The 10,982-nt window shown below is 50.6% G+C and overlaps 1 protein-coding gene across 2 annotated transcripts in view; it reads right to left on the bottom strand.

The window, feature by feature from the left end:
• The window catches only part of LOC119331510 (serine/threonine-protein kinase EDR1-like), an 18,446-nt gene that overhangs the window by 1,469 nt on the left and 5,995 nt on the right, over window positions 1-10,982 (bottom strand). For both annotated transcript variants that reach the window (XM_037604683.1, XM_037604676.1), the window contains exons 4-11: window positions 8,572-9,767; window positions 8,285-8,325; window positions 7,509-7,577; window positions 7,291-7,391; window positions 1,082-1,160; window positions 903-1,001; window positions 742-810; window positions 604-653 (exon numbers count right to left, since the gene is read on the bottom strand). In XM_037604683.1, the coding sequence (XP_037460580.1) occupies window positions 604-653; window positions 742-810; window positions 903-1,001; window positions 1,082-1,160; window positions 7,291-7,391; window positions 7,509-7,577; window positions 8,285-8,325; window positions 8,572-9,767 (1,704 nt within the window). The remainder of the gene's footprint in view (window positions 1-603; window positions 654-741; window positions 811-902; window positions 1,002-1,081; window positions 1,161-7,290; window positions 7,392-7,508; window positions 7,578-8,284; window positions 8,326-8,571; window positions 9,768-10,982) is intronic.

Below are 10,982 nucleotides of genomic sequence, written 5' to 3'. Positions count from 1 at the left end.
AAGTTATCAGCTTCTAGACAACAGCCTGACGCCATGACAGGATACAAGTGATGTAACAGTGGAACAATAAATCTAAAAATGCTACATGGTACATGCAACTAAGCTTAGATCACAAAATACCTCACCCAACTTAGCAATACACCTCATAATCCACAGTACCTGGTTACCTACTCCCTCCGTTCCTAAATATACACTCATTTTGCTCCGTATGTAGTCTGTATTGGAATCTCCAAAAAGACTTATATTTAGGAACGGAGGGAGTACATAATAACCATCCATCTCTCTATCACAACTTGTACTATAATGAATGGAGAAGAGAGACTTAGACATGCGGAGTTGTGGAATTTGGAATATCTTGAGGAGCTACAAATAGCATGTTTCAGAAAGATAGCAATGTACTTGCATGACAAATCACAGGTATGAACATGACCAGCAGTTGACCAACAAAGGCTATACATAGCACATACAGAATTTAGCATTAAGCTTATTTAGGTCGAACTGAGATTTTATCTAGGCTAAACTCAAGCAATGAATACGGAATTTGTGAAAATATTAAAAGCTCGCAAATGTAAGTATTTGAGAAAGACCTCAAAGATCACTTACTTCTCATTGGATTGCTCATTCCGCAAAACCTCTGGTGCCATCCACTCAGGCTGGTATAAGGGGAAACGACAAATTTTAACAGAGGATCAATTTAAGTTTCTGTAAGAACTCATTCCACAATGACTATCAATTACTTACAGTCCCGGCAGTGGATTTTGATGACAAAAATGTACTGTGCTTCAGACGTGAAAGTCCGAAATCACAGACCTGTGTGCATGTACTTTGTTAGCTAACAGTAACAACTATTTAGAAACTAAAGGAATAAGAGTTCATGCTTTCGTCCTGAAGCAGGTAGATACCTTCACAGTCCAATTATCGTCAACCAGCAAGTTTGGTGATTTTAGATCCCGGTGAACAATTGTTGGCACACTGGTATGAAGACAATTCATGCCTCTGGCCTACAGAGAGAGCATAATCATAATATGGACATACACATGGAAATAAGCATGAAACTATAACATCCAAATTTCACCATTACCACATCAAGGGCCATTTTAATCCTACGCTTCTCGTCGATTTGGCAATTAGGGCGATGAATAATCTTATATAAGCTTCCCCTGAAAGAAAATAACAGTTAGATGAATGTCAATGTTGAAATGGGAACTGTTTGATTCATCACCGGCCAAAACATAAGTGTTGAATGGAACGGTAATAATAGGTTCGACTTATAAACTGTCTGTTTCACAATACTTGGTACTTCTAAAGTCTTATTCACAAGATCTCTCCCAAAATACCCAAAAAAAAAATCAAAATGCCCCTATCAAACCTACAGTGCCCCCTACTTTATTACACATTTTTACGTGCTTGAAATACTACTTAAGGGTCCTTCCGTGTACTTCGACATGAAAAATATTGCTTAAATATGCACATTAATCAAAAGCTTCACATATTATGAAAGTGACATAGTGCATAACTGAACATTGTTTTGTGGAAATTTTCAGTACATTTACATAGCCCATGGAATGATGTAAAGTAATTACACCATTTCGGGTGTGCAACTATGCATGTACAGTGATATTTTTCACACCATGCAACTATTTATCTTCTCTCCCTCTATTTATTCATCACCACACAGGCACACACTAACACACAATGTATTCCCTCTCTGTCTCTGTTCCAAAGAAATTATGGGAGGGTACTCTTCTCACATAACATTCTCAATCTATCAGCTGTGCATTAAACATCTCCTACCTTAGTCAATGGCCACAGAGTACATACATACATTAATGTAAAGCTGGCTGCCCATGATGTTATCTCATTCATTACGTGCATCACATTCAGCATTCTCTCATACAAAATTTTAAACATGCATGCAATATTCTTGGGGAGAGCTGCTGGATTGAGAGACTCCACCCCGGCACGCGTTCTAGGGCTGATTTGGCCGTCTTCCGGCTGGCGGGGCGCACGCATGATCCTGCCAACATCCGCCGCGCCGCCATCCTGGAAATCGTGGAACAGATCCCCGCGCGCGTGGGCTCGGAGGCGCCTGCCATCCGGACCCTCACCTACCCGATTTCCATCGCGCTGGCCCGTGCGGAGAGGATCGGCGCCCCAGCTCCCCGTGCTGGCGCTGGCGACGGACCGGCCGGCGGTGGCGCCGGTGATGGCGATGGCCCTGCTCGTGGTAGGGGCCCTGGCCGTGCGCGTCGCCGCGGCCGCAAGCGTCGACGCTCGGAGGCGCCGCCGGCCGGCCGGGCTGATGGCATGGCCGTCGACTCCCTGGGGTGGCGGGTTGGGAACCGCGCTGCGCGCACCGACGGTCTGTCCGTCGCGTCTGCATGGCCCGCGCCGCCCTTCGCGGTTGCGCCGCCGTCCGTACACCGTCGCGGCTGCGCCATAGAGTCCTGGCCTGGGCAGCGTGGTCAGCTGGAGCAGCAGCGCGATCAGCATGGCCCCACCAACATGCGTGGCCGCGCCAGAAAAGGGAGGCGCAAAAGAAAGCCAAAGCAAGCTTTGGCGGTGGCCCAGGCGGGCAGGGCCTCTGTTGCTGCAGGAGATGACGGAGATGCGCGAAGGACGCCTGTCGGTGGCCCCCCGCCTGGCCCCTCGGCTGCTCCAATCCCCAGCGTGGAGCCAGGCCACGGACCAAGTGGCACGCCCCCATTCGCGGAGAACACTCTGGAAGGATCCCGAGATTTGAATCTCACACCATCGGATGCCCCCGAGGAGGATTGTATGGGCCCTGGTTCTGATGCTCCTGATCCGAGGAATTGTCGGGATCTGCCCGATATGCGCGTGGGACCAGCCTCACAGCCTGTGTCGGCCTGCTTGTCGGGGCAAAGCGGCGTCTCGCCTGCACCCCCACCTGATGACGGCCCTGTCCCCGCTGACCGGTCCTCCAGGCCCCATGCGCGCGTCGTGGGTGGAGGAGAGGAGCGCCCCACCTCGTCCCCCCAGGCCAAGGCCTCTCTACCGCCCCAGGCCCAGCCCATTGAGGACACTGGGCTCTCGCCCCAGGTGACTATTCTGCAGAGGCCACAAAGCCCGATCACCGCAACGGGACTCAACTTGGAGGCCCGCACGCCTGCGAGGGCCCAACTGGGGACGAATCTGCCTGCTGCCGAGCGCTTCGCATCCCCGCCGATCACCATGCGCCGTTCCCGCGCCCGTCCCGCTACGCCAAGCTCCCTAACGTTGGGGGAATTTCTGGCCGCCGCCACCAAGCACATCGATGCGGCCCTGCCGACGCCTGGGAGGAGGCCACGAAGGCCCCTGAACTTCTCCCCCCGTCGCGGCCGCTCGGCTGCCACTGCCCGCCCGGCGGCGCCGCCACCCACTGCCGAGAGACGTGCGCAGGTCCAAATCCTGCGCACCCTGGGGATCATTGGGACGAATCAGAAGATAACCCCCACCGAGATGAAGGCCTACGATGGCATGTTTGCGATGCCCATCCCGCTCCAGGTGCTCAAGGCCATGGCCGCGTTGGTCGACCGCGAGATCCCAGCATGCCTATCCTGCCCGCCGATCGCGCCAGCACATGTCGAGGTCGCCTGCACATCCTAGGCGGCTCCTGCCCGCTCCCCGTCGATCCACTTTCCATGGATCACGGCCTTAAGATTGCTGTATGGAATGTGCGCGGCCTGAATTCGCGGAGCCGGCGCACCGCCATTCGCTCGCTGTTGGATACCACCGCTGCCTCCATTGTGTGCTTGCAGGAAACTAAGATGGAGTTGCTTTGTTCGTCTGTTGTTCTTGACACCCTTGGTTCAGAGTTTGATGACTACACATACCTCCCGGCTCTTGGCACGCGGGGCGGCATCTTACTGGCTTGGAAGAGCAGGGTCGTGACTATCACGGACCCGTTGTTCACCACGAATGCCCTCTCGGCCAAAGTGGCCACGGCCTCGGGCATCCCTTGGTGGCTCTCTGTAGTGTATGGACCCCAGGACGACGCGGACAAAATTGCGTTCATGCTTGAGCTGCGGGAGATTCGTGCGGCCTGTCCCGGGCCTTGGATGCTTTGCGGAGACTTCAACCTCATCCTGCGCGACGTGGACAAGAACAACGGTAACTTAAATCGTCGTATGATGGGCAGATTCCGTCGCCTCGTCAATGACCTTGCGCTTAAGGAGGTCTACCTCAACGGGCGTCGCTTCACGTGGTCGAACGAGCAGTCCCCTCCCACTCTTGTGCACCTGGATCGTGTGCTCTGCACCTCGGACTGGGAGGATGCTCACGGCGAATGTCACCTTCTCTGCCTTGCGTCGGTCATCTCGGACCACTCCCCCCTGCTGCTGGACTGCTCCCCCATGCTCATGGCGCATAGACGTTTTCATTTTGAGGACTTCTGGTTGAGGCTTGATGGGTTCCACGACACGGTGGCTGCAGCTTGGGGCTCGGTCCATGACCCTGACCCCTTCCATCGATTGATGTTGCGCTTCCAGGCCACGGCGCGCAGGCTCACAAGCTGGAGTGCCAAGAAGACAGGCAGTATTCGCGACAAGTTGGCCATTTCTCGTGAGCTCATATCGCGCTTTGACAAGGCCCAGGAGGATCGAGCTCTCACTCCGGAGGAGGATTGGCTGCGAAAGCGCCTCAAGGTCTCGTACCTTGGCCTCGCTTCGTTGGAGCGCACCATCGCCAGGCAGCGCACCCGCATCGCCACGCTCAAGGACGGCGACGCTAGCACGGGATTCTTCCACCGGCAATGCTCCTTTCGCCGTCAGAAGAATCGAATCTTCAGCCTGGCCGTGGATGGGCACACGCTCACCGACCAAGACGCGATGGCGCAGGCTGCTTTCGAGCACTTTGGCGAGATCCTGGGCACGGCCGCCGACCGCGACCTTACGCTCAACCTGGAGGGGCTCATTGAGCCTTGTGATCTGGCGAGCCTGGACGCTCCCTTCAGCGTGGAGGAGGTTTGGGACGCGATCAAGCGCCTCCCCGCTCGCAAGGCACCTGGGCCTGACGGCTTCACTGCGGAGTTCCTGCGAGCTTGCTGGACCATCGTTCGACAGGACCTTATGGATGTCTTCCAGCAACTGTTCGAGATGCAGGGCCGTGGCTTTGGCAAGCTCAACCAAGCCCTCATGACCCTTCTGCCCAAGCGCGCCGACGCCCAGCAGCTCCGCGACTACCGCCCGATCTGCTTGATCCATATCGTGGCCAAGATATTCACCAAGGTCCTGTCTCTGCGGCTTGCCCCCAGATTGGATAGCCTGGTCAGTCGCAACCAGAACGCGTTCATCACCGGCCGGAGCCTCCATGATAACTTCATCCTCGTGAGGCAATCTCTCAAATTGCTGCACCAACTCGGAGCTCCGCGGATCATGCTCAAGCTCGACCTCACGCGCGCCTTTGACTCCATATCTTGGCCATTCCTCTTTGAGGTTTTGCGCCAATATGGGTTCGGGGACAGATTTCGGGAATGGCTTGCGATCCTGCTTTCGACGTCCAGCACCCGTGTCATGATGAACGGCGGGCCAGGCCCCCCGATCTGGCACCGTTGTGGCCTGCGCCAAGGCGACTCCATGTCCCCCCAGCTGTTCGTTCTCACTGTGGACACGCTTGGGCGGTTGATGCGCCGAGCGCTCGATGCCGGCATTCTGCAGCAGTTGCACCCCCGACGCCCAATCCCGGCGATCTCCCTCTATGCTGACGATGTGATGCTATTCTGTCATGCCACGCCGGAGGACACTGCTGCCATCAAGGGTATCTTGACCCTATTCGGCAAAGCGAGCGGGCTGCTGGTTAACTATGCGAAGAGCTCTGCCACCGTCCTGCACGGTGACATGCAGGGACAAGAGGTGATCGCCCAATTGGGTTGCCCGGTGGTGCAGCTCCCCATCACTTATCTGGGCATCCCGTTGTCGACGCGACAGCCTTCCGCCGCCCAGTTGCAGCCCCTCGTTGATACGGTGGCTGCCCGGCTTCCTACCTGGAAGGCGTGGCTCATGAACAAAGCCGGGCGTCTTGCCCTTGTCAAATCGGTCCTCAACGCAATACCAGTGCACCAGCTGCTCGCGTTCGCTCCCCCGAAGAAGACGCTCAAACAATTGGCGAAGATCCAACGAGGCTTCTTGTGGGCTGAGCGGGCCGTGGCCAACGGTGGCCATTGCCATGTCAACTGGAGCCGTGTGTGCCGTCCTATCGCGTATGGTGGGCTGGGAGTCCAAGACCTGGAGCACGCTGGCCTCGCACTACGATTGCGATGGCTCTGGTTCGCCCGCGTCGATCCAGACCGTGCCTGGCAAGGTCTCGATCTGCAGTTCTCTCACGAGGAGCGCGCGCTCTTCTTTGCCTCCACTACCATGATCATTGGAAGTGGCTCGACGGCGCTTTTTTGGGAAGATCGCTGGATTGGCGGGCAGTCTGTAGGTGAGATAGCTCCCCTACTCCACCAATGCATTCCCAAACATCGACGCAAGGCCAGGAAGGTGGCTGAAGGGCTGGCGGGTAACTCTTGGGCACATGATATTCAAGGGGTCTTGGGTCTGCACGAGATCGGACAATACTTACTGCTATGGCAGGCTGTGTGCCACACCATCCTGACGAACGAGCCGGATCGCCTACTCTGGAGGTGGACCACCAATGGCACCTACTCGGCGCGCTCATGTTATGCGGCCAGTTTCCAGGGATCCACGCGGTGCCATTCTTGGAAGTTGGTATGGAAGAGTTGGGCGCCTCCACGGGTAAAAAATTTCCATTGGCTCGCCGACCAGGATCGCTGCTGGACTGCTGAGAGGCTCGCGCGACGTGGCTTGCAGCATCACCCTCGATGCCTCCTTTGCGACCAGGCCGGGGAAACTATCCAGCACCTGCTGCTGACCTGCCCCTTTGCACGTCAGACCTGGCACATTGTCCTTGATTGGTTGATTATTCCGGTCCAAATCCCCGATCAGGAGCACACGGTCACGGAGTGGTGGCTGGGCGCGAAAGAGCTCGCGCCGCCGGCGCATCGGAAGGCCCTCAAATCCATCGCGCTTCTTGTGCCCTGGATGCTCTGGAACGCCTGTGTCTTCGACAACGCCACGCCATCCATCGAATCACTAGTGGTTAGGATCAAGGACGAGGCCCGGTGTTGGGCTGAAGCAGGAGCCCAGGGACTTCGGGTTGTTCTGCCCACAACCTGGGATGTCCACTGATTTTGTGCTTTTCTTTGTACTGCTCACCTCCTAGGAGGATTGGTCTACCTTTTCCATGAAATGAAATGCAAAGGTCCTTTGCGTTTTCTCGAAAAAAAAATACCTTGGAAGATATTCTGATACAATAGATAAGTGTGGAGGCCGTGTTACTGCACCCATAAAGAGAACAATATTTGGATGACGGAGCCGACGCATAATCCTCACCTATTAAATGAAAAGATATCTGGATTAGCAAAGGTTCGAAAAAAGTGAAATCAAATGACAGTAGAAGTTCGATTTTCAGGAAAGTATTGGTTATAAAAAGCATCATCTTTCACCTACTTCACAACGAAATTCCTCTAAAGCATCACCATAGAACTCTTGATCCAAGAACTTCTTTACAGCTACTTCCTGTATATTAAAAAACGTCAAATTTACCATCATGGTAAGCAGACCCAATCAGAAGAAATAGCAGAACAGGCCATGCTTTGAAAGGTTATCCCTATCTCTACTCTTATAAAAAAAAACAGTTGGTGATGATGGTGTGCCTGCCATCTTGTAATATAGACCGTCCGATCTATATCTGACGGACAGAAAGCAAACTACGACAATTTTACAAAAGATACCCGCACATCTCTCCACATTTACAGATAAGGCCTTGCCTCGTTCATCCTTATCTCCCACAACCTCATTGCTGAGCAGTTAAAAAAGGAAATCTCTGGAACAATCTGGCATGGTGGCCGCTGCCGGCGCCGTCCATCCCCATGCCTCCGCCCAGTCCGACCACCAGTCACCACCACGCCCCACTCCTCCTCACCTTGTCTCTCATCTTTCTCGAGATATCATTTTTTTCGATGAAATTCTCGAGATACCATTTTTCCGATAAAATTCTCGAGATATCATTAGTTTTTACACATGGGATTACTCCTGCATGGGTCAATCACAACAGGTGTTTTGTAAAAAAATGCATCTTGATGTTCCGTGCAATGCACGGGCATCTTGCTAGGCTGTATGTTACTTTTCAGTTATGTAATCAGTTGATAATGCTTGTAAATGAGCTTTGGTGCACTAAGCTCAACGGTATCTTCCAATAAAGTTAAACAAGAAAAACTACTTACAGTTCCATTCCAATCAGCATGGTAGACTTCTCCATATGAACCTAAAAATTGCAAGAAATGCTCCTTTAGTCGCCATATGATACAACATAGGAACAAAATGGTTCATATCACGCAACAGACAAAAGGATTATACATGCTTATGATTTTACAGTACAAGAAATTTAGAGTATGTTTTTGTGCTCAGTGCAAACTCCATGTCAATTTGTATGGCAAGTGACCCTGCAACCTACAATCGACTCGATAAGTGAAAATATAACTAGACGATAGATTAAAATGGATTTATGTACCTATGCCAATTCTTTCATCGATTACAAGATCTTCCCAAAGGATTTCACATTCAAACACTTCATCCAACACCATGTCAGCCTTATTTGATCCAACTTGGGATGGAGAAACACATTCTATGTTCTGCCTTGGCCTGTCCATGAATCTGTCAAGAGGGGACTTTCTTGGATCAGGATGTAACACTTTGTGGTCATGACTGCCACAATTTTCCTTGTGCTCATCCCTTTCAGGAGTAAATCCTTGAGCATTTTTAGAAAGTTCACCATCAAATCTAGAATAGAGGGGACCTTTTCCCGGATCATTATGAGGGTCCTTTTCTGCAACTTTCCCGGTTCCAGATGTAGAAGCTGCATTCATAGAAGAGGTACCAAGCATCTTGTCATAATAAAGACCAGGTGGCACCTGTGATCTGTCAAGGCACTCTCCAGTCGATGCTTTGGCCATAGCCGAGGTACCAACTATCCTGTTGTCATAAAAACGAGCAGGTGCTGCATACACTCTATCGTTTAGCTCTCTAACATTGGAATTGTAATGCTTTGCAGTTGACAACGCCAACTGAGATGACGATGCATTGTCAGTGGCATTTCTCCGAGGAACTGACCCATCAGCAACATTGTATTGCTTGTTGTTGGAAATGTCATTGCAAGCAGACCAGTTTTTCATCACCAATGGCTGTTGAGATCTTGCAGATGGTGGGACTACATTCTCTCTACGCCTTTGGAATTCATTGTTTCTATTATTTAATCCCTTGAATGCCAATGAGCTTTTCCCAGATTCAGTAGCATTGAAAGGATCAAACTCCACAAATAGTTTTCGGGACTCTTCAGTTTCATGAGAGTCTAGAATCAATTGCAGATTCTTCTTCTGCTTGGAAGGAGCACTAGCCAAAGTTGATGTTTTACCTAATTGCATCCTAGGGTCCAATGTCCCAGGTTCCCTAGCACTACTTCCAGCGGTCATTGTATTCTCATAGCTTGATAGATTGTCTGAGATCCGATTATTATTAGCAAACATATGCCCTTGGTTACGTTTATGCTCTGACTGTAATGCAACTGGGTCATCTTCGATGTTACTTGCTGACTCCACCACCTGATTCTGACCCAATATTTGACAGAAGTTGAATGGAGTACCCTTTGAATTAAAGACATCTGCTGGAATGAGAGTCCCTGGAGCAGCCATAACATCCACCAAAAACTCCCTGCAAATACAGACAACAAATCAGCAGAAGCAACTGACAATTAAACTAAAGCTTAATGTTCACAATAGGGGTCAATGGTTATTCATGCGTTATTTTGACACTCAGAATCTAGTCCTATGAACTATTAATAACTAATAAGTTACACATGCCTCGCGAGTTACGATAAGCAAATATTGATATAACTTGTTATAATAGGCTAACGTCCATATTCAGAGTCATATTTGCATCAAGTATGAAGTGTAGATTTGATTCCTATCATTCATATCATTGAAAATCAAGTTATACCTAAAGAATATTCGATGACTCTGTGATATATACTACAAAACTCAAGTTAAATATAAAAGAATAGCGGCTAAGTACTACATCTGAAAAGGCACTTTAGGAAGATGTTATGTTGGAAAAAAAATATGAAGTTAAAGTATGGAATATTCCAAAACAAATGAGAATGTCTATGTTTTGTGTATATTGTGCATAGTGTTAGAAATAGGCTGAAGTATAGAAGTAGAGGGGAGCTGGGGCTGAACAGAGGATAGTTTGATTTCTGAAGCTGTGGCTTGTACTGCTGCCCTCAGGTCTATATATAGTACATGGGGAAGTCGGTTCCTAATGCTAAACCAACCATGCAGCTCTAGCAGCTGTTATTACATGCAAAGGCCAAATTGACTACTACTACCCCCATCCTGGTTTATAGGTCCTGAGAGCCAAAGCAGCAGGACCAAGGCAAAGTATCGGTCGTGGCAACAACCAACCAGCATGGAGCACTCATGGAAAGAGAGCATCACATTAATCGCTAGAAAATCGGGGCGGCCGCTTGCGTCCCCTAGGTTTCTGTCTGAGGCCCACATGCATGCCCAATCCTCTCACGTGATTACTGCATGCATTGGCTGGAAGAGAGAAACGAGGGCGTCCATTAATTAGGCTTAGTTAACAACTCCCGTGAATTACTCGCATGCAGCCTAGTAAATCCAGACGCTGTTTGGTGGCTCAGGGGCTCTATAAACCCAGACGGATGTAGTAGCTGTCTAGATGCATATACTGCCCTACTTACTAAGGCTGCTCCAGCTGACCTACTACTATTCTGCAATATCGTCTTATATTTTGGTACGGAAGGAGCATTAAAAATAACACAAAGATTACTGCTAACATTCTCCTACTGATCCTTGTGTGTCTACTTGGCACTGATCTTAACCCCATTCCAGTCCTGTCCTACTGAAA

Source organism: Triticum dicoccoides, chromosome 1B, assembly GCF_002162155.2.
Source record: "Triticum dicoccoides isolate Atlit2015 ecotype Zavitan chromosome 1B, WEW_v2.0, whole genome shotgun sequence".
NCBI lineage: Eukaryota > Viridiplantae > Streptophyta > Magnoliopsida > Poales > Poaceae > Triticum > Triticum dicoccoides.
Note: the sequence above shows the minus strand (reverse complement) of the source record. Positions and strands in the feature narration are given on the sequence as shown.